The following is a 24,990-nucleotide window of genomic DNA, read 5'->3' on the forward strand; positions in this document are numbered from 1 at the left end:
GGCATTGGATTTATGCCCTGGAAGCTGGACTATAGAGACTTCTATGGGCCTTGTTTATAGTGGCTCCTTAGCAGGAGCAGCGCTGTATACAGACCTCTTGGTCTGGCGCTCCGCCAATACTAGAGGCAAAGTTCTCCTCACGTTCTCTCCCGGAGCGCGGGCTCGTGAGATCGTGTTGCATCGAGATCTCGCGAGATCGCGCTCCTGTGACGTCCCCACAGTTATTGGATATAAGAAGTCAGGTAGAAACAAGAACCAATTAAAAACAAACTACAAAATCAATTCATGTTCATTGGAATTGTAGTTCTTTTATTATTTGTTATTATGGTTCTGATGTTTTATATGGCTGCTCGAGAAGTAAATTGTAGAGATGAGCATAGAATACATGCCAGATGGATTGGGCCCATAAAGTTTCTAAGCGAACTATGTGTGAGGAACCTGCCTCGCAAGATCCTGGCCCTGAGATCTCGCAAAACTTTGCGTGCAACGCGCACACAGCTCCACAAGCCTGGCTCATTTGGAGCAGACCAGAAGACAGGAGGACTCTCCCCGGCTCTCTTCTTGCTGCCACCAGGCCGGCAGCCTGACTTGTATATATTATAATCAAGCCCCCAGCCTGACTGTGCCACTAAGCCAGCAGCATGAATGAACTTGATGAAGACATAAACCCACTGCTGTGAACACAACAGTAGTGGCTGCCATCCAGACTGCATTGATAGGCACTGACAGAGAAACAATCTCACACCAATGCATACCTCTCAACCATTTGTCTCACAAAGGCGGGTGAAATCACCCGATTTTGTTTTTGGCGGGTGAGACGCCCATTGGAATGAATGGGCGTGCAGGAGGCTTGGCGGGTGAGTCAGCCCTTTGCAAGGCGGGTGACACCCGCCAAAAGCGGGTGAGTTGAGAGCTATGCCAATGAGTTAACTAGGGTGGTTGTCTCAGAGACTCCTCTAATACTTAATGGGTATGTACATATATATGTGCCATCCAGGGCAATAAGCCTGTTACGAAACCACCCTGCGTCCAGTGTTCCTTCCAGGACACCACACTATGTGTATCTAACTGCAGCAAATTTGAAAACAATGCCATATTTATTGTGGGAAAATGCCAGTAAAGTTAAACCTTGCCCTCGGTATCTCAAGGAAATATTCGAATGGTCGTGGGTATTGTCGTACTTTTATATCTATGGTTGAATTCCAATTGACAAGCAGAGGACACGTTCTTTCGAATCTACAAGAGAAGTGTTGCTTTCGTGTTTACATCGTGCGGGCCTCGTCTCTGAATGCCGCTGCCAGCAGCACATTTAACTTATGTGCACAAATAGCACCTTCCCCCACACACCCACATGGCATCTGAATGTGCGTTTAGCATGTCTACTTCAGTATTCCCGTGTTTAGGCCAGTGTATCGTTGTTAATTTGCATGTTCCAATTCAATAATTTTGTACTCAAGCTACAGTTAAATAAACCCGCGTGGTTTAGTGCTGGATGCTTTGCCAGTGTAGCTGTTTCTTCATTATTGATTGGTCGGTGTTGGAGAAGCCGGTGAGACGGTTGCGCAGATTGGTTATTTTCATCCGCTATCTTCTGATAGGCCAGCAGCTGAGCAGGCAAAGAGGCGTTGTGTTTGTCCAGCGACAGGATTGGTCGGTGCGTGCCCTACGGCCCGGCTGTTGAGCTGAAGGTGAGAGTCTCCTCCAGGGCACCCAGCTGTCACCCGCACAGACTTCCAATGGCAACATCTTCCATCTTCAGCTCCGTGCCCCAGGCGGCTCCCGTAGCTGTCTTCAAGCTCAGCGCCGATTTCCGGGATGACACCGATCTTCGCAAGGTCAACCTGGGAGTGGGCGGTAAGCGCAAAATACTGTATCTTGCGTATATAAGCTATATGGATGTGTGGCACAGTCCCAACTCGACTGCCGCAAAGGCCAGACTCCCCCCCCCCCCACCAATCTTCCCCCTAATGCATCTTCCCAATATAGAACTTTTTTCGCAATTAGCGTTTGCAAAACATATAGTGCTCGATTTGTTGAGTCTCCGAGAGGGAGGTGTTTAGTTAGAGTGCGTGTTAGGAGGCTAAGGGGGTCGGTAGTGAGGGGGAGGTGCTGTTAGTGGGGAGGGGGTGGGTCGGTAGTGTGTGGGGGGTTTGGGGGTTGCTGCTAGTACCACCCCGTTAAAATCAGTCCGCGTGAACCTAATCTTGCCTAGTGGTTTAGGGTTGTAATGGGGAGATTTGACTGAAGTGCATATGGGGGTCTTTTGGCTTGTTGTGGGGGTGTGTACGATTCCTAACATGATGCACGTTTTAAACGAGTGCGAGTTGAGAGACGAGTATGGGAGACCCGAGTAATAAGAAATTCCTGTTTAGGTGTCAGTGAAGAACATAAAGAAACCCATTTGTTTTCTGTGCCGTCCCTGCGCTCGTTTACTTAACACTCTACAGTTAACTTTTCCAGTTAACGGACTTTGGCCACAATCTGTTTTTCTGCCCATCGCTTTCTGTAACAACCAGCCGGTGTGCTGCAAGTAGATATACTATTGCGATCAGTGTTGTACGCTAGCTAGTGATTGTGCTTAACTTGACCCTTTAGATTAATGCAAATGGATGTTATGTTGTCTCGAGATCGTTTCATTCTCTGTAGGTCAGTGACAGTCAAACCTTTTTATGCCGAGGCCACCCTTGCGTATATTGTTGCAGCCCTCCCTTCAGATTCTATATTTGCTTGTATTGTCTATTAAGAGAAGTTATCAGACTCACTTGCGGTGAGTGGGATAAGGGTAGCACGAGAGTCAAGGACAACGGGAGTGAAAGGCAACGGTTGGTACAAGGTCGTAGCAGGATCGTTAAAAGGTTTCCAAAGTGAGCTCCTCCACAGTAGGAAGATGCCTACACAAGCAGTATTTGCAAGTAGTTAGCGTGAGTGACTAAGCATAGCGAGGGTGCACAAACAAAGCAATGGAAGTTAACCTGGTAAGCATTTTTTGAATTTAAATAATTGGTTAAAATGGTGCATTTTCAGCACACTTTGTGAAAAATGGGTAAAGAGGGATAAAGAGCCACATTATTTACAAACGGTTCTCAGCGGTCATTTACGGAAAATAACCAGTAGATGCTAGGACAACAACGTTATGCTCGAATTTTTGTGCAATAAATCTTCTGGATGCCACAGTCTATGGCAGCATTTTCCTATACGTTCAGTACTGCAACTGTGAGAATACAGTGATAATGTATTTTATTATTATTTGGGTATTTATTGAGCGTTGACCAAGCATCGGGAAGCAGCAGAGCGCTTGGGGAAGAACATGGTGAGGGAAGCAGAGAGACAAGGGAGTGAGGCGGTAACGGGGGAGGGGGAGAGCAGGCAATTTGTCAGAAAGGTATCTAGAAGCAACCAGGGGCGGGAACGGTGGAGAGCATATCACCCAGTCTCATGTAGGTCGGGGAGAGGAGGGTGTATGGACTTAGATTTTGGGGTGGATTCATTCCTTTAAGGGTCTGGACCTCCTTCTTGAACTGTAGAAGCGAGTGAGCAAGTTTGATGGGGAGGAGGTTTCAGAGTCTTGGGGTGTAGACTGAGAAGGCCTATATTCTGGTTCTTTCCTTCCTGCTAAATCGGAGTTCAAATCTGCACATGTCCTTATGTCTGGTGCATCGTAGGCCTCTGGAGATACTGAGTTTCTCAATGAGGAAGCTTGGGGACTTCAGGGTGACAGCCTTGTAAATGGTGCAGCAGGATTTGATGATTTGATGATGTAGGCTTTCAGCGGGAGTCATGATGTTCGATGAGAGTCAGGGTGACGTGGTCGAATTTGCAAAGTGCTTTGAGTCCTGCTGCAGCATAGAGGACACAAATCAGGGGTACCAGTATAGTCGTTGAAAGGCCTTCCAAAGGGACATTGCCACCATCTAGGTAGGCAAAGGCAGCAGATCTGAAGAGCTGGATTTTCCTCTTGAGAGAAAGTTGGTGCCAAGCCGTTTGTGTCTCCCTTGCTATGTGTTGCTTGATGGAGAGCGGCCATCGAACCCAAGGGACCTGGCTCCGAAGGCCAGCTGGGGTGCAAATCCTTTAAGGTTAATAGCAGAGAGCCAGGTCAGGATGTCATTGTGTTCAGTGTTGTTGGTGATCAGAAGGAATACAGTCTTGGAGTGGTTGAGTTTTAGGTAAGCACTGGATATCCACAATTAGATCAATGTGAGGCAGGCCTTGAGACTGTGGATGGCTTTCACAGAGGATAGCTTGAGGTATAGCTGCGTGCCATCTGTGCAGGGCTAAAAATGTCAAGTTGCAACTAGCCAGCCATAAAGTCATTCGACCCCCTCAATTCTGTTCATATAGACAGCATGCATTTTCTTACCATGAGTCAATTATCACTAGCCAATGGCGAGTGCTAATTTTATGCCCTAATCTGCTCATGGGTGGATGTCGTGTGGAGCGAGGAGGGTTCCAAGCGGTATCATGTAAAGATTGAAGATCAAGGTAGAGGGGAATGGTTCCTTGCTGGACTCCATAGGTTATGGGTAGAGTTGGTGATCTGGAGGAATTCACTTGTACGTATTGCTGGCGATTAGCAAGGTAAGATTTGAACCAGCTGAAGATAATCTTGCTGATGCCCATGCAGCAATGTAAATTGTCGGTCATTGTGTGGTGGTCTGCTGTTTCCAGTGTTGCCGAGAGGTCAAGGAGAGCCAGACTGAAAGGATGGCTTTCATCAATGATTTTAAGGCCATCATCGATTTACCTTGATGGTAACCGTTTCTGTGCTGCATTTGGGTCTGAAGCCAGATTGGTAGTAGTAAAGGAGGTTGTTGGCTTCGATCTGTTGGAGTTGCGTTGGTATTGCTTTCTTAAGGATCTTACCAAGGATTGGAAGATGGGTGATGGGACGGTAGTTGCTCTGGCCGTCTGGGTCCAGTGTTGGTTTCTTGAGAAGCAGGAGGATTTGTCCCGTCTTGAGGGTCGAGGGGGAAAGTGCCTTGCGTTAGGGAGCTGTTGATGATGGTCAGTTAAGGGAGGAGTGATTCAGTCAGAAGGGTCCTTGGTACAGAGGCAGGAAGGATGTTGTGCACATACAATGTAGGCGTGGTGAAACCTAGGATGGTATTTAGGTCTTCCAAACAGTGTCTTGAAAGTTGTCCATGTAGTGTTGGTTTTGCATGATTGGATGAGTAGCGTGCTCTCAGTTGTGGTGTTGGTGGATCATGCTGATCTTATTGATGGCAGTATATTTTTCTGTGGTTTTCTGGTAGTAGTTGGCCTTGGCAATAGTATCGGTCATCCGTGTAGCAGTGAGATCCTTTTGCAGGGCGAGGATAGATGTGCTTCAGGATTTATTTCCCCCCCCCCCCCCCCCCCCCCCCCCCAAGTCTTTTCCAGTTTTCTGGTGGTTTGTTTGTTGAAGTTGAGTTCTTGAGTGTAACATGGCGCGGAAGGTTTAGGCTTGAGCGTGCATCGTTTCACTGAGGCTTGGCGGTTAATGTTGGTTGTGATGGTGGTGGTTGAGTTCTTGGAGAAGCAAGTCGCCGTCCTGGTTCATCGGAGATAGATCAGGACATGTGAGATTTAGTTTGGCAAGGTTCTTCCATGAGGGCCTCCATTGACCAGTTCTTGAATGATCTGAAGGCTTGTTTTCTGGGTTTCTGATGCATTTGCTTGACTGTTGTGTGACTGATGTTAAAGGGGATTGCCAGATGTTCTGACCAGTCAAAAGGAATTGGAGAGCTAGGATGGGCAGGGCTTTGCCCAAGAATGCCAATTCTTCCACTGTAAGAGGACACGCATTAGGGTTTTGCTAAATAAGGCCAGTACTTTATATTTAAAAAAACGTTTCATCTTGGCTTTGGTAAATGATGCGGGTTATGCCACTGTTCGTATACACTTGTGATGGATTTGTCCCAGTATGCCAACATGTGTCCCTTTTTATATGAACACTCTTGGGATGTTGTTGCCGGCACATGTCAGGTGCTGCCCCAGTTAGTACACAATTGTTGAGAATTTGCCTCAGCATGCTGGTGTTTGACCCTGTAAGTGCGCACTTGTGATGGCTTTGTCCCAGCATTTTAGTCATTTCCCTTATATGAACAAAAACACATGTAATGGCTTAGTGGAAACATGCGAGTATTTGCTCCTGTAAGGACACACTGGTGATGGCATTGCCCATTAGTGCAGTATTTACATTCTGGGCACTCTCCAAATGCTCAGACACACGTTCGCATAGACCTGTGTTTATATTTTATTTTTTTAATGTAATGATTGTGACGATCGGTCTGGCCCCTTGTCTGCTCAGCTCCACTCCGCTTCCTCTGCCTGCGTAACAGCAGGGAGGGAAGCTGATTGACACTTTCCTCCCCGAGTACCGCCTCCTGCACGGCCCATTAAAAAAAGACTTTAGAGGCACGTCAAAATTAGACGCCCTCACAGCTGTCTATTGCCTAGGGGTCCTTGCTGCCATTTGTTGTCTGCTGATGCAGAAGCCGTGCAGTCCGTCACTTGGGATAGCGCCCCAAATGAGGGTCTGCCGTGGTTTGGGCACTGCAGACAGCAATCCTTCTGTCATGCCGATAACTCGTGAAATGGAACGCTGTGTGTATGATACAATGAGTTACAACTGGTGTATAATGGAAACATTTCAATGGAAAGGAATGTAACTGTATAGTTTGTATGACCCTATTCATGTTGATGTTTTTTCTTTAAAGATTGGTTTTATGCTAGTGCATTGCCAAACTGAGGTAAGATGAGTGTTGTAGAGACTGGCATGGCATGGCAATTTCAGTAGGAATAAAAACGTTTGTTTGGGAGGTGTTCAGTAGGAATATATGGTGTTGGCTTGTACTATGCAAACATGTTTAAGTTGTGCAGGATTTGCAATGAAGATTTGATGAGCAGGAGTGAAAAGCAGCAAGTGGATTTTAGGGGCATTACTCAGTAAGCAGTAGCTACTTCTGGGGATTGTGGCTCTAGTACTGTACATAGTGTGCCACAATTGATGACATCACTGATGACATCACATGTCTGGCTCCCCCTTTTTTCCTTTACTGACATATCTATGCCACATGGTTTTCTTCAGTAACAGTCAGGAACTAAAAATTAAAAAGGTACTATATTTGTAGACTTGTCCTTCAACTATGTTCTTACAGTAATTCCCTTAGGGTCCAGTCACATCATATGAAACACATACATAGGGGAAGACACAGGCTTGAAAGACAGGTTTCCTTTATGTGCATGAAGATAATCAGTAGGGTTATCAGCACTTTCTGATAGTTCTGTTTTTTTATTACTGTACTTTCCCTGTAGATGTTCATATTTGTATACATTGTACTCACACTACTTTCCTTATGGTCCAGTCACATCATGTGATACATATACACAGGGGAAGTTGCAGCTTTGAAACAGAGCAATCATTTCTCTGCATAAAGATAGTCAGTAACGTTATGAACACTTTCTGGTACAACTGCTGCTTTTTTGCTTACTTCACTTTCCCTGTATATACTCATATTTGTTTGTGTTGTCTCTTTGTGTTTTGTCTGTAATTATGTAGTCAGTGGGTTTTATTAGCTACTTATTACATGTTTCACAGTACGCAAAACTCCTAATAAGAAAGCAGTTATCATTTCAGTATTCAACATGGCAAGTTTACGAATATTGCACCTCCATCATGTATGCTGCACACAAAGCCTTTGTGTCTACATGAGCAGCTTAGTATACTGGATAGAACTTCATAATAGAATGCTATTTATATCAATGCATTGCTTAATGCACTAAATAGCTCATGATATTTATTCCAATGATCCTTGACACTTTTTTGTCAACATTATAATAAGAATCCCTTGTATAGCATTTTCATGAAAAGTAAATGCACATGTGATGTCATCAGTGAAATTTGTGATGTCATCTTTGATGTCCTGGGTGTTAGTCTTAGCAGTGCACGGTGGTGGCGTGAGTTATGGTTGCTTAGCTTACCATAACTGGTGAATTTCAGGGTTTTTTCGGTTTTACTTGGAACCATAACGTTCCTTAAACAAGGTTTTACTGAATATATATTTTCATAGTGTACATTTGATAGATGTTTACTAGGATTCCCTTACTTTATATACATGTAACATAGAACATGCCAAACCCCCACGGTAATGATTTTGATGTCTGCGGACGGTCACGGACGACATCAACACTACCCAAATACTTAGGGCGTATCTGAAATTGTTCTAACATACCATATAAACAATGCACAAGTTCAAAAACCAGAACATAAACACATTATATGTAATATTAAATAAGCAGTGGAACTTGCATATCTAACACATCAACCATCCATTTAAATACCATATGTAATAAAATGGATTATACCATAACAAAAAAGAAATGCCTCCAGCATAATTACCTCACAGAAACTGCAGAGCTAGAAGCAACAGTAGACCTACGCAACACTATGAATACAACTTACCAGAAACTAGTAAGTAAACTTCATTTTTCTTATATATTTCTAAACTTATTGTATTGGGTACACTACAATTAATATATTTTTGTTTTTCACACAGAAATGTGCAGTACCTTGGAGTGGCTTGAGGAAAATTTGCCACGTAAGGAAATTTCTGAAGACAGTGATAATAATGGTAGACACTTCTCTATATAAGCAAATTATTCCTTACTTTATGTTACTTAACATATATATATATATATATATATATATATATATATATATATATATATATATATATATTTTTAACAGACCATACACACATTGAAAATATTACACCAAAAGACACATTGGAAAAGACTCTGCAACGCATGGAACAGAAAATAGACATGCTCAAGGAAAATTTCAATGGTTTGAAACAGTTAGTGGAGGACCACATAAAAGAAAAAAATAAATACCATTGTCCCACCTGTACCTGTGCCCCCTCTCCATGTCCCAGTGAACTATCCCCAAACCCTCAACATCAAGATAAATGTTTTGACGAGACTTCCATCCCTTCATCCCCTCCCATCCATCCTCTCCAAACCCCCTAATTTCCCTGTATTTGTATCAGTTTCTGCTTCCCCCCTCTCTTTCATAAATTGTGTATATGTATATAATAAAAAAAAAAGTTCTTTCTTTTAATGAAATTCTTTGTGTCTTATTTTTATTTTTTAAAAGCAGTTAAAATGTCCGCGGACAGCGCACCTGTCCGTAATTAACAAAATGTGGATGTCCTAAGGACACTACACCTGTCCGTGCCATTTGCAACCAAGATGGAACATGTTCTTAGAACACACCTGCTATCCGAGATATCCGTAAGTGAACAAAATGGACGAATCCTAAGGACACTATACCTGTCCGTACCGTCCGCAGCCAAGTTGAAACTGTCCTAAGAACACGCGCGGAGTCCGGGCAGTCCGTAGTCAAACAAAATGGAGGTGTTCTAAGGACACTATACCTGGCCGTACAGTCTGCAGAACATCTACGCACATGCGCAACACAGCCGTAAGTCCTGCGAACATCGCGCCTGTCCGTAACTGTGTGTCGCACTTTTAATTAGCTTTAGGACCCGAACACTGTAGAACACCTGCGCGCATGACCGTTCCCGTACATTTGGTGTCCTGCGGACACCCATTCCCTTCACGGACGTGTTCCCGACGTCATCATGTGACCGCACCCACGCTGAGTGCGTGTCCTAATTTGCGGACACTGCCTAGTTCCCCAACGTTTTAAAAGCACTTATTCAGACAATCTAAATTCACCATTTCACATGTCCCAGACAATGGCCCTGGCTTTCCACATACTTTTTGAACATTTTTGGGTGTTTGATATGTTCGCGAGGCGCACCCCTCCACCCATATAAAAGGCCACACCCAGAGCTGATCTTCATTGTACTTCTGGCTATTGCAGATTGACTTTTGCTGCCTTTGCTGCTCTTGCTGAGATTATCTCCTCAACCCTAATGGCATACATGGCTGCTGTTGCTACATCTGCCTCAGCACCACCCCCCCAAACCCTCCACCACCACCTCCCTAAGGGCCTGCAGAGGGGAACAGGCGTAACGATGTAGAAAACGAGGATGAAGAGAATGAGGTCGAGAAACTCCCTACTACCAGCACTCGCCGGGAGTCTTGGGTGTGGTGGTTGTTTATGGTAATGTACCAAAAGCACATGCAAACAAGGCCACCTGTAACCAGTGCAAATTGGTGCTGAGTCGTGGGAGACGTGGTTCGTACAGCTTTGGTACGACATCCATGAAGCGATACCTAACTTCGTTCCACAGTGCGGACATTTGCATGGTTGAGGTTGAGTTCCTCTACAGCCTCCTCAGTTTCCGCTCCTCTCACCACAAGAGACACTCCTGTGGGAGAGCGCATCCCTCCAGCTGCTTCACAGGCCATTCGCGATGTTGTTGACCCTTACCTTTCGAGGTTCACAATAATATGTATGTACTGCGACGCAGTACTCCGAAGACTCTCTCCCCTGCAAAGTGCTTTCGAGACTATGGTCACGGATCACCAGAAGACATGCTACCTACCTACGTAAGGGTCACCCTACATCTTCCTCTCTCCACCTGCCCTTTCTTATCGCCGTGGTTGGTGTCCCTTCCTTACCCTCCTTTCCCCTCCTCTCCTAGTGTGTGGTGTGTGTGTAAAAAAAAAAAATAAAAATAAAAATAAATAAATAATAAAAAAATCCCAAAAAAAAGGCTCTTTTCAGAGCCGCCTTTCACAGTTTAAAAATAGAAGTGTCAAACAGTGCAGGGCCCTGTGCATTTTTTGGAAGGCCACGGACAGTCCTAGGACATATAAAATGTTAGGGTACTGCCCTAGCAAAACCAATGCACTTTTCTCTGGGAGGAAGTGGTGGCTCTGAAAATAACCTTTTGGTGGTGTTTTTGTGTGTTTGAAAAACTTGAAATCGTCAACATCCACTGCAAAATAGATTACTCTAATTCCGAAAAAGGTTGCAATGCGTTTTGTACATTTCTCAGAAAAATCTGATTGCCAGCATAAGTAAGATGGACTCCATCTCTGTGAAAAATGTATGTGCTACGAAACATAATATTTTCATTGTGAAAAGAGAACATGCCAACATCTCTTAGAAAGGCACAAACAGCCTTATTGACATTGCGCCTCGCTTTCTCCATTTGTGGACCAAATAAAGAAGAACGCAGCCACATTTGTCTTTGCGCAATACGAGAAAAAATTACTTGGGAATTTGGAAACATGTCCATGACCTTCTCAAGTCCTTCTTTCATTGCAAAGAAATTCCAGACACATGTCCTAAACTGTCCCCTCCACAATGAATTATAATTATGTCTGGATGATGCTCTGTCTCTAAAGTAGCACAGAGAGGTACCAAGTCCAGCCACTTCATTCCACGCAGTCCATGCCAGTGCACTTCCACATGAAGGAATACAAGATCTTCAGCTACTACACAACATTATGCATGCACCTCCAACCAATGTATCCATGAGTCTCCCAAAATCCAGATAATCTGTTTTTCGAAAACACACAGCCAAAGCTATCTGTTCTTCTTCTCTTAGGAAAAAGACGTTCTCACAAAATCTCTCTTTACACAACACACCCACTCAATCTTACTGACCAATCCCTAGCTCTGCTCATTCTCATTCACAAATAGAAGTATAGTCTTCCCAACTAATTGTAACTGCCCAATGCACAATCACACACCACCACATACATCTTTCCCATCATACTCGGACACTCATGCACACATGCATTGCAAAACGGCCCAACCCATACCTTCTTTCTTTTTTTTCAACAGACCCCAAAGATTGCCTACCAAAAAGCAAGTCCGTAGAAAGCAACACAGAAATAGAGCACATGAAAATAAGTGTCCAAAATAAGCATCCATCTCTACCAGAGTTTGTACAAAACGTTCAAACAAAACAGCTAATACAGTCATCTAGCGACTTCTAGTACAGAAACTTTGTCTCCTCTATCAAAATGTAAAATGAAACAAAAAATGCTTAACAAGAATTTGGCTACCACTACTGCTAAAACTGCTCCTATAAATATTGATATACTAGCAAGTAACCATACCAAAAAAAGTATTTTAGCAAAAATGTTCTGCCACAGAGTCCTTCAGAATCTTATAAAAACAGGAGACAAATCACGCACAACCCTTCAAACCTACTGTAGAAAATTAATCTTAGAAGCTTTAATAGACAGTGCAATCCTTCTCAAAAGAAAGTTGTTATTCATTTTAGTGTTAAACAGAATGAAAGCACTAACAAAACTAACTACTAAATTACAAAAAAACTTCTCAATAAACGGAATGTCAACAAAAATTACTTCTTAAATATCTGTGGAGGTGAATGCAGTCACACCACGAGCACAGAAACATATTTTAATGAAGACGCATACAAACAAAACCAAACAAACACAATTGCCATCCATAGCAGTGGACAAGGTTATGCAAACATTAATACCACCATAATGGAACAAGAAATACTGCTTACAAAAATATCCCCAGAAAAGTCAGAATTACCTCTCCATTGAACTGAACCAGAACGTCCAGTATACAAATGGCCATGCACGTCAATGTGTAACGTTCCCAAAAAATCTTTCAAATCTTTATGCCAGTTCTTCAATCAGTATGTGAAAGGTAAAGACAAAATCAAAATGAAAGTGCTGCAAAATATGGATACCTGTCCAGTGCACAAATACACAGGTCTACAAGGACCTTCATTAGCCTGCATTTCAGGACTTATTTGCAAAAGCACCTTCCATCATATCAAAATGATATCAACACATCATTCAACTATAAGAAATCTAGTCTATAAACTGTGCTATGCTAAAAGGTCTGCTTTAGAACTAGCCAATTTAAATAACACTCTTCTACATGGTACACTTGAAGACCTACAAGAAGAAATCGACCGTATCCAGAGAAAATATTTTGGAAGTGAAAGCAATTTACAAAATGCAATAGCTTTACAACAGACTAGCAACAATTCTGCACATGGCAACCTTCTACTACACACACTACACACATACAAAAAGAAATAATAAATTTAAAAGTACATCCGCTGAAGTACCAAACCATGTGTGTGTGTGTTGCCGCAGAATTTTTTTATAAAAGTAACACAAAAACTATAGACATAAAATACAAAATAGAAGACAATGAAGATTCCAAATGGTTTGAATTAGCTCTCTACCTTGTAGCAGAAAACAAATACGAAATAACTGACCCCTTAATACTTTGCAGTTACTGCACTACAAAACTTGACAACAACCAAACTCCTTCACGTGCTATCACAAATAACTTGGATTTATTCCCACTACCAAAACCCCTGCAAGAACTCAATTTATATGAGAGCATCATAATTAAAACAGTGCACCCATTTCAAGCAATAATACGTCTTCAACCAAAAACAGCAAAATTAACTCCATCTGAATTGGCGAAAGACATTTGTGGCAAAGTAGTTTATTTACCATTAGATCTGAAAGAAAATGTGCACACTCTTGGGAGTGCAATGTCCAATACAGCAATCTTTAATTGTCTTAATAAATGGTGTATTAACAAAATACTAAAAACATTGGAAACAACTAGTGGACTTACATAAAGTTAGACAAGCCTTGCAATATCTAAAAGACAATAATGAATACTACAAAGAAATATTGAAGAAAACCTAAGGAAAACAACTGAAATAATTCAAGAGTCACCAGAAACTGGTCAATTTGAACTTCTGCTACTGTATCCAATATTTTAGACCATTATACAATTCATCCATTACACTCTAATGACACCATAGATGATGCACTAGAAACGTACCAAATGCGACAAACCAAAGGATCACCAATGAGCATATGGGAAAAAAGTATAGAAGCACATGCTTTTCCTCTACTCTTTCCTACTGGCAAAGGAGGAAGGTACGATGATAGACCCACTCATATAACAGCATCAGAATACTGCTCATTACGAATGTATTCTGAAGATCCCAGATTTAGACAAAATGTGGAATACATAGTCCACCTATTCTTTGAAAGTGAACTAGCAACTCTGTTACGGAGTTGCACACATATTGAAATCAGGAACCCACTTTCAAAATATGTCAGCTATGCAATTAATAAAAAAAAGTGCAAGAAAAAGATGAGGTTTTACAATCCAGCATTACAAATCTTTTTGCAAACATGCGTGGTACGAAAGTGTACTGGTTCCGATGTCATGGAGATGTACTTTGTATGATAAGAAACCTTGGCCCACCCACTTGGTTTGTTACATTAAGTTGTGCGGAACATGCATGGGAAGATTTACATAATTTCCTGCGCATATCAAACAAAAACAAAACAAACATAGATATACTAACACCAGGAGAACTTTGCTCTCTAGATCCTGTTAATGTTTCAAGATATTTCCACCATCGTTTCATTGCTATGCTACACTTTATTTGTAATAATACTGTTCCTCCCCTCAGAGAATGCAACACTTCTTTTGTAGAAAAGAATACCAAGCCAGGGGAGCACCACATATCCACATGCTTTTATGGATTAAAGATGCTCCTAAATTTGGTCAAGACAGTGATTCCACTGTTTTACAGTTTATTGAAAAATATGTCACTTGTGAAATTCCATCAAAAGCAACAAATGGTGATCTTCATGCACAAATTGTACAATTTCAAAGACACAAATGTGGCAAACATTGTCGTTGCAAATACAAAAACAAAGGGAAATTCTACACCAAATGCTGCTTTGGTTTCCCTAGACCAGTTACAGAACAGGTGAAGTGAACAACTTCATGTCTTCAGTTAGACATAGTGTTAAAGGTAAATCACCTTAGAACACACATTACATAAAAAGAACAGAATAATCAAAATATATAAATGTTTACAATACAATCATTGCCCTCTTATGGAATGCAAACATAGATGCACATTGCAGACAATTCCACTGCAGTTGCACGATATGTTACAGCATATGGTAAATTTTTATGTTCGCTGACACTGCGCGCGTCCTTAGAACAGTTTCTACTTGCCTGCGCACAGCACAGACAGGAGTACTATCCTTAGGACACCCCTCATTTTCACTAATTACGAACATCCCGGACAGCGCGGGCATGGGGAATACATCAGTAGCACCTGCCACCTAAACAAATACAGTATTTCACCCATCTCTTACTCCCCAAACCTCCCCAAGCACTCTTGCACACCAAAACACTCCCCAAAACTGCATTTCGCCTCTGTTTGCTGTCGGCGGATCCAAGATGGCGGGCGCATCGGAACAATCTGACGCACATCACACCTCACTCAAGCCAATTGGCGGACACGTTGCTTGTACACGGACATGGTGCAAGCCGATTAGCCAATCTGTGTCCTGCCTGCGGAGAGAACAGGGATGTGTGTCCGCGGAGTGGACATAGATATCACAAATTTATTTAGACCTACTCTTTGATCGTTTCAAAAAAATACTGACGGATTTTCACCAAATTTACAAAAGCACGCTTTCGGGACCAAGCCGTTGCTCCTGCCGCAAATTTGGTGAAAATCCAGCGGTTTGGGCTATAGGCGTGCGCAAAGTTTTCCCCCCATTCAGTCTATGGGAAAAAAAGAAATGTTGGGACCCCCCCTATAACTACCGTGGCTGTGTGATATATAGAAAAACCTCTGTACGTTGTGCGGATTGCACTATAGAGAGCAGCTTGGGATAAGGTATCCTTACAGCACGAAGAAGAGTCTCCACTAAAGACCAGGCAACATAGTATTCTTTATGTTAAGTATGCCATGGAAAAAAAGAAACTTGTAGATAGAGATATTTATGTATGGTTTTGCTGCATTTTTAGAATGACATACACAGTGCTACAATTATTTTATTTGGTTAATGGTGTGTCCATGAGTGCAATCTCTTTTGTTAAAAAAAATAATAATTTTTAGGGCATCAATCTGAGCTACAATTCTTGTGTTCTCGATCTGCATGTTCTATCAGCAGTTGCGTCATTACTTTTGATCCTTGTTTAAGGTTCGTTTCCGGCTTCTAGGCAATATCTGAATCCTCAGGGTTATTAAACTCTGAGGAAGATGATTATTCTGAGTTCCCTCGTTATTTTCTCTTGTTTGACATTGGGGTACTTTCCCAGAATGTATTAATTTCCTTCTTTGATAGTCGCTCTAGTCTGATACAGTTCTGCCTTAATGTTTCCTGAGAGTTCAGGGGATTCCTGAATGCTTTTCCCGTAGACCCTCTGAGTGCAAATAGGACCTTAATGTCGCCATGTTTTGATAGGTGATTGGCCATAATTGCCTTGTTCAAACTACCTGGCTGCAGTGAATTGCATTCTATGGGAAATTAAAAATCACTGGAGCGGGGCAAACTTTAAGAGCTCCCCCATAGGAATTAAAACAACAAGGGGGGCGCATTACAAGTACAGTGGTGCGTTAACGTGGCAGTGATTTAGTAACTGCCATTTTACCATACTACCGGTTTTACGGTGAGGTGGAGGATTTTCCTCAAGCAAAAGGAAAATCTTCTGCCTAACTGCCAAAAAATTGGCGGAATTACCGCTGGTGGTAATTTCGCTGAAATCCCCATGGAGTCCCTATGGATTCCATGAGTGAACAGTGGGGGTTAGATTTTAATTTGGTTTTCTTATAAAATGACAACGCATGGAGGATGTTTGCTCCGTACATTTGGGAATATGTGTGATTTTAAAAGTTAATTTTCAAGTTACTGCCCTCTTGCCTATTCAGTGACCAGTGTATGGATCGTTCATCATCCTAGCTGCCGCTGTCCCTGGAATTTCATGGATGCATAGCTTCCTCATTATTGATTTCTCTGATTTCTATGTATTAATAACCTACCAGGTGTACCCGTGCTTCGCACAGCAATTCCTACTACAGTGCTAGTTTGAGGTTTATTTAATACTAAACCAATGCTTCTTTGTTGACAATATTGCTAGTCTTTCCTGTAGGTGATATTGTGAACACATTTTTTGTTTCTAACTGGAGCAAGCCACATAAAGATGACCATCAGAAAAGCATGAATCCCGTAAATCGATTCCAGCTACTTTGAGTTGGATCGTTGAGATTGCGCAGAAACATTTTTGGTGTCCCGATCTACAGCCCGTACGTGCATGGCTGAAGCTTGTAAACTTCGTACTCTTGGGATGGCATACATTCATCAACTTCTGTGGGAAATGAAGTTTCTGAAATTATAAGAGATTTGCCACGAAATGACAGACAACGTCATTGCGGACACTATTGAAGAAACATGCACAGTTTCCTGTCACCTGCATTACTAAAAAAGCACCGTTTTGTGTCACCTGCATGACTTCAAAAGTGAGTACCGCTAATGTCAGCTAGAATGCTGACCATGTGTAAAGTTTAGGAACCATGAACTGCTGAACATTTGGAACAGTGAATGTAGAACTACTGCACGAAGAGCCATATGGCAGGGCTAAGCATTGCAGATAACTTATAAAATATACCCTTTTAGGATTTGTTTATTTTTTTACATTCTTGTGTAGCAAGTTGGGAAGTAATGTTTAACATCACACACACACACATTCACTCACTCACTCTGTCCCCAAAAGGGAAGAGAGCTTCTAGGGGGAACAGTATTGTTAAATTCAGGTTTATTGAAAAAAGGACTATATTAAATAAAATATTGATTGTGCACGCCTGATTGGGGGTGGGTGAAAGATTTCCCCTGAATTAGATGTCGCACTATTAAAACATCCTACATCAGTAAACCTGCAGAATTGAGTAAGGGTCAGTTTCTCCCCTGGACATACATAACACTCCTGGGCTGAACTCAGCCAGCCCACCAATCAAACACAAGGGTACTAATACAAAGGCTTTGGAGCCCAGCAATCTGGCTGACCATAAACACGGACACACACTCAGTTCATCCACACAGTATGTCTATTGGCCTGTCTAGGCTCAGGGACCAGTCCAAAGAGCCTAAAACACCATTGTAGGTGCAGGCCTGGACTAAGAGCGAGCCCATATTTTCACAACGGGCATTGTAGGCCGGCCTTGTGGATTCCCCAGACAAATGAATGGCTCAAAATAAAAATGGTACAGATCAGGGCTTAAATCAACATGTCTACCAGAAATGCACATTGGGCCATTAATGGGCTGCAACCCTGGTGGCCAAAGCTACATTTCAACTGCCACTACCCTAATCTCTTATTCCAATGTAGGGTGTTCAAATCACTGTAGGTCAAAAATGTGGTGCTTAAAAAAAGGACCCCTGTCCTAAGTGCCATATGGGTTATTTTAGGCCCATATACTCAAAATATGTTTGTGGTGAGGGGAATTTATGAAGTCCCCCCCTGCCTCTGGAACAAAGTGATCGATCCTAGCAACTGGTCGGGGGGGTGGGAGGGGGGGTGGGAGGGAGAGGAGGGGAGCAAAACATTTCAGGTGCCGTGAAATTGGACAGCAGTACCCCCTTCCCTTCCCCCCCCTTCCCAAATAAAATTCAGAGGGAACACCGGCAGCGGAAGAGGTTAATATTGGGGGGGGGGCGTGTACAGCACTGTGTTGTGCTCTTCCTATTTGTGAAGGACCATGACATTAGCATTCTGTAGTTTTTCTTTAAAGCAAATGCTTTGACTGCCCTACCGGTGATGGAAGAGGAATTGACAATTCATAAGACCATCAGTCAAGGCAGGGGGCAGAGACCAGAACAACTTATCTGTAATATTGGTGACAGTTTTGGTTCAACCAATGCACAATTGGTCAGGGGAGCATGGAGAAGCTGGCTGCACATGTCAAGCAGATGGGAGAAGCAGGGGGGCAATGATTAGAGGGGTGGGTGTACCTGTTGATTTGTTTCCCACGCCAGCTATTTCTGGGAGCTGTTAACCAACCTCACAAAGGATCAAAAAGAGAGGCATAGCCATCCAGTCTCCTGCCCTGTCATTTGGCAGGGCTTACCAGAATACACATAACTCTTCAACAGAGAGCTGCTATCCACTATACCCCAACTCTGGTATTACTTATATTTAAAGTTTACAACTGCTACCAGGTTGGCAACACTGATCACACATCTTAAATGAAGCCCCTGCGCTTTAATGGCTTGGCATCTGTGCTCACTAGACCCGCTCTGTGCCACAGGTGAGTAGGCACTGCAGATCAGGACACTGATTCAGTAGGGCACAGGTGTACACTATGTTGAGAGAGTTACCTGTGTAATAAAAAAATAAGCAAGTCAGGGCTTCTACACCCTTACCAGATGGCAATCCTTCACACCAACCATCCCATGGGCCAATTTGGGGTGACCAGCTGTCTGGATCAGGCCTACTGCAACTGACGCTGCTACACAGGACCTGCTCAATGGAGGTGACTGGACCCTTCAAGTGATTTCTGCAAACATTCCTGATTGGGAATGGCAAAAGAAAGGGCACGCCTTTTCCCTGATACCCAGTACTGAGACTTTGGGCTTCTTTTTGGCCTTTGCGTTTGCAGAGGCTGTTTCTACTTTGATATTTTTGGAGCTGGCTTGACCATGCTCTACTCGCTTCGAGCCACCTGCACTGCTACCCTTTTGTACTCCCAGTACTTTGAACCACTTACCAGCTCTTCATGCCGTGCAGACGTCCACTTCACCCATGGAAGCAGATTGCCTCAACTCGACCCGATTGCTGGCTCGACTCCATGAAAGTAATTGACCCGCACCATCTTGGTGACCGTTTCGCTCGAACGTAAGCATCGTCTCAACCTTACTCGAGCGCAGACCTGCAATTGGGAACACAAGGCCTGATCATCTCCGCACCTAAAAGCTTGTCTCTACTCTGTCGATTCTAAAGCCAAACTGCAGGTATTTGAAGAGCCTCTGTCGTTCCGTTCTGCCTTGAAGGACCCCAGTACTTTGATTGCTTCTTGTTTAACTTTCTTAAAGGCACCTTCAGTAACTTTGTGATTTTGTGCTGAAATATTTGCCTGTGCACCTCTGTCTACAAACTTGGGGTACCCATTTATTTTAAAATATGTATTCTGTGTTGTCCTTCCAGCAGCAGTATTCGTTTGTGCATTTCTGTTACTTTAATTCAAGATACTATTTGATAGAACCTCGGTTGACATTTTTCATTTTGGTGTCACAGTACTATTGTTGTTTGGATTGCATTTGTACCAGTTCACAACCCTCCTGAAAAATGCAGTCTGCCCTCGGCCCACGTTATCAAGCAGCGAAGGAAGTATACCTGTTGGGCTGTGTCTGTTTCACCTTTATGAATGAATCGCTGCTACTTTATTAATATTGTAGGGCAGAGTATTCATCAGAGCAGCTGTCGTTTGATCAGTGACTGTCTTCATTTGATTTGCAGTTTTTTTGTAAATGCAAGAGGGTAAACCAATCTGCGAGGTATGCCAGGGTTTGTACCATCAGTGCCAGAATGATGAGAAGGGGTTAAGGTAGTAAGAGACCACAGATTAACAAGCATTGGAAATCCCTTCCACGATGAGTGTAGGGAGTGTACAAGTGTGCAACTAGACATCTGTGACATGCACTGCAGCATAATGCATTGTTTTGAAGTATTTTCTTTGTTTGCACACTCCAGGACAATCGTTTTCCTATCAGTTAATGCCAAATATCCCTAGCTATTAAAATGGGTAAGGAGTGGCTACGTGCGTTCTTTTTCTTTGTTTTTTCCCCCTCGCCATACACCCCTATTACACATTGTGTGACTGGCAGCTACAGAACTACACCAATCATTAGCTAGACTGGCCCTTAAAGTTCGTATCAGATGAACGTAACCTCTGTATCTGTGCAACATTCCTGGCAACACAACCTGTGCTAATCTTTAAAATACAAACCAGATCAACTGAGCGATACTTGCAGCGTGCAAGGATGTGTTCATGACTTTTGGCCTTGTTATGCGAGGGTGGAGGAATGTACACAAATGGGAAGCACACCATGAAATATGGCTTTGAACCAATTTTCAAAGTACTTGAACTGGGACCTTCTAGACGCACACCTGCAGGGCATCTGTTTTGTAGTGTGAAGTGTAGGAGTTGTCAAGATAGGGTGGCGCAATTGTTGTTCAAGAAGATTGGCTTTCACATTTTCGGGCGCAATTAATAAGCATGTGTATTCAATGTGTTAAAGCAAAGAGTTCACTTCTCAATTTACTTACAAGGATTACTATCGTTTTTTTATCCCTGGCTGATGCCGAATGCCAGAGCACAAATAACGACTGGTGTGCATTGGTACTGTACAGCTAGGTCGAGTCTTCAAGATGATTTTGATTTGTATAGCGCTATACGTTAAAGGGCTGTACAAAGGTGAATACTATACACATCATGTAAGGCAAACTGGAAAAACACTGGTTAACCATTGAGAAGATGAGTCTTGAGATGAGAGCAGGAAAAGAGAACAAAGATCAAAGAGAAAAGGGAAGCACATTTCAGTGCTTCAGGGCAAGAGGGGGGCTGGGGGGAGAGCCGAAACGGGAATTGGCACAAGGATGGGCAACAACAAGTTGAAAAAGGGAATGAGAGTGAAGATACCGTGATGGGACATAAAATGAGATTGGGAGTGATCGTGAAGGCATTTAAAAACAAGACAGAGAAAAATCAACAACAGCACTCAAAGCCATTGGAGAGGGGCAAGAGCAGGGGGTGATAAAGTCACGGGAAGATCAGGGAAAAAGAAGGCGAACAGCCGAGATATGGATGCAGTAAAGAAGAGAAGGATGGACTGCAGAAAGTAGAAGAGAAGCACAATAGAACAGTTGTGTACAGAATTGGGGATGTTTTTGTAGCAGAAGAAATCTGGTCTAGCCTTCCTTATGTTGAAAAGCTGGAACCGACCGGAACGGGGGAGAACCGAAATATGAGAAGAGAAAGAAAGAGATGAGTCAAGAAGATTACAGGCTGAAAGAGAGATGGGAGGAAAGGAAATGAGGAGGCAGGCAAAGGAGGAGGGATCGTCGTGGTAGGAAAAAAAAGAACTTCAGTTTTGGGGGGATTTAGATGAAGAAAGCGAGCTGACTTCCAAGACTGAGCGAGAAGACTAAGTGAGAGTAGAGTGTATGAAGGAATAGAAAGAAAGGGCTGTGTATCGTCAGCGTAGAGATTAGGAAATGAGGGAGGCAAGAGGAATTGTGTAGAGAGAAAAGTAGGGGCCCCAAGACCCAGCCCGGAGAAATACCATACTGAATGGGAAGTAAGACCCGCCCAGGACAAGAGTATGTGTGATTTGGCAGCTAGGGGTGAATCCATTTTAGAACTGAGCCACCAAGACCTGAGGGTGGAGAAGTGGAGAAGAGGGTGCAATGACCATGTGTGTGTGCAATAAACAAAGCTGTATGTTCCTTCTGCAGAAATTGCCTGAACGTTTTTGGTGCTCGTGTGGAGGATGGGTGGGTCAAATAGCAAGGTTTTGACCAAAGTAATAAATGTGGCATTGGGAACAGTTGTTTGGTGGAGGACTTGTTGTTATTATTTTTTTACTTTTTGAGAAAAGATGTAAACATTTTGGATGGAGGAGAGATCTTCTCTTCTCGATTAAGTGACCACAATTCACAAGGTAGTGATCTGGAGCACCATATTACTTGTTTCATTTTAACATCCAGCAAATGCAGACTGGAGAATGTCAACAGGGGCACCTCATGGGGGAGGGATGGGCCAAAGGTATATCGTGACACAACTTTCAAAAACCTGAGCAATTGCATCTAGTGCACTATATATCCAGTGCACAATTGCTGTTCCAATATTGTACCAGTCCTTATATCAGTTATACACATGGACATATGCTCACATAGGTTTCAGTTGACTTTTTCAGTATGTTTTACTGTCCTCTGATTTGACACAATCAGATGCTTGAGCTGTTTTGGATTCATGCACTTTGTTCATCTTGACTCATGTTTCCACTAGAAAATAAAATGACCACTCAGTTGAACAATGTATAACATTTCCTTATTATTATAAACCCAGCCTATTTAATCCACTGCGTTCACAGCACTATAGTAATTGCAAAACGAAAACTGGGTAGATGGCATATCCCTATGAAAGAGCAAACTCGTTATTACTTCATGATCCCCTTCGGATTTCCCTAAAAACATATTGTGATGAATGCTGCCCTGCAGAAGTACAAGGATGAGTAGAGGCTAAAGCACCCACTCACCCCTCACGCTTCTACAAACCAAGAGCCAATACAATGATAAAGGTAAAACAGGCATAATTAAAATATGTACCTCTTTCGCCTTTTGTGTAATGTGAGCAAAGAACAGTCTATACTCCTTATGAGGGGTATAAATGTGATTCGGTAGCAACCCAAACAGCGAAGTATAATAGTCCAAAATAAAGAAATATCCAATCAAGGTTCTATAAAAATATATATATTTTAATCAAACGCAACATGTACAGTAATAACTAACTAAAAAACACTGTAAAAACCCACTGCTGTAGGAAGAGCACAGAATATGCAAAGATAGACAAGAAGCAGCACTCTGGGTAATGAGACTGGGAGAAAAGGAAATTAAAATACCACCATGTTCAAAAAGGATATTTCTTAATGTTACAGCAGGGATTCAACTGACCTATCCAGTCTCTATGGGACAAGGATGGACCGGGTGGTGGTGTGAGGCAGTCAATAATACCTTTTGCGAAGGTCTTGGTGGTTCAGTGGTGTCGCACGGGGCTTCTCGTTGTCTTTCGCGTGATTCTCTTCAGATCGAGGATGCAGCAGTTGTGATGGTCCAGCTGCAAGCTGGCATCGAGTCGGGGTTGAACAGACGGTAAATGCGGTCTTGGAACCTCTACTCTAGCTGTGCGGATCGGGCGGTCACCAAGTTTGGTTCAGCGGTCAAGCTGATAACAGGATGTGCAGGCGAGCCGATTAATCAGGTTGACTTGACTTAGAGCAGCAATTAAGATGCTGGTACTTCAAACGGTGAAGACGCTGGTGCTTCAAACGGTGACATGAGAAATGCAAGGTAGCAGTACTTCGTTGGGTTGAGCCAAGGCACCGATGTGCTTCAGCTTGCGCTGTGCGCAGGCGAATGGCGTTGAACAGCAAACGGCGGTTCGGAGAAGGTTGCATGCCAAAGGCAGTTTTGAAGGGTACAGGTGGTTCCCTTGGCATCGAACATGCTCGAATCACTGATTGCAGTGGGTCGGCGTCAAACAGATAGATCTTGGCTGTTCGGGCTTTCAGGAGCTGCAAGTCCAACTCCAGGGTCTCAAAAGCCAAGGTTAGTCCTTTTTATTGTGCTCCCAAACACTGGGTAGGCTGGCATACACCTTCAGGGACCCTGCAGCCTGATGATATCCTATTGAACTGGGTAACTGGCAGATGCAGGTCTTGTTCCAGCAACAGAGTTTGTAGGCAAATGTCCCTGGGAATGGTTGGGGGAGAGAATTTGCCTCTGACTTGGAACACCTGCATTCACCTCACAACTTGTGGACTATATAAAGGACTGTGCTCTCAGCAGTGTTTAGTGAAATCTTCTTCTGGGATGGAGGAGGTGCGAGTGGGAGGAGGGTGGAGGATTACTTCAATTATGTTGGATGCCGTAAACCTGCCCGTGTGCTGCTTTTCCATGTTCTATTACAGCTTCTTATCTCGGAGTCTGCTTTCACACTCGTTAAACTCTAAGTAGCCTCTGAAATCTGGCCAAGGGAAGTGACTAAGTGTGTTCTCATTGGTTCTTTCTAGGCTATTTTTCCCATTGGATGTGCACCCACAGTTCATTATTTAATGGTTAGTTCTCTTTCTGGTCTGCCTATAACTCTTAGCTCATACAACAGACCCTTTCCCTCTCTGGTCACTCCACTTTCTGGTTTAACAACCTTCCCAGCATTCTAATCCTATGATCAACCGTGGGGCACCTGGAATGAACTTCAGGAATTTATTGTGCAAGTAAGACGAGCTTGCAATTCGAGCCACCGTTTGAAAAGAAAAAAAAATGTTCTCCCCCCCCCCCCCTTTCCTTTCTATGTGTGTTTTTGTTTTGTCCCCTCCCTAGTGGGGACTGCCTCTTTTAATAGTTTGCATACAGGAAAAATGTTTAATCAACAAAGTAACTTATTTCCTTTTGCACATATATGCACTTAACAATATCTCAAC

At 43.0% G+C, this 24,990-nt stretch overlaps 1 protein-coding gene across 1 annotated transcript in view; it reads left to right on the plus strand.

Moving 5' to 3' along the window:
* The first annotated feature begins 1,643 nt into the window (after window positions 1-1,643).
* GOT1 (glutamic-oxaloacetic transaminase 1) overlaps window positions 1,644-24,990 on the plus strand; it is a 164,170-nt gene continuing 140,823 nt past the window's right edge. Inside the window, exon 1 of the mRNA XM_069611538.1 lies at window positions 1,644-1,854. Coding sequence (XP_069467639.1) covers window positions 1,737-1,854 — 118 coding nt within the window. The 5' untranslated portion in view covers window positions 1,644-1,736. The remainder of the gene's footprint in view (window positions 1,855-24,990) is intronic.

Source organism: Ambystoma mexicanum, chromosome 8, assembly GCF_040938575.1.
Source record: "Ambystoma mexicanum isolate Mex_15411 chromosome 8, UKY_AmexF1_1, whole genome shotgun sequence".
NCBI lineage: Eukaryota > Metazoa > Chordata > Amphibia > Caudata > Ambystomatidae > Ambystoma > Ambystoma mexicanum.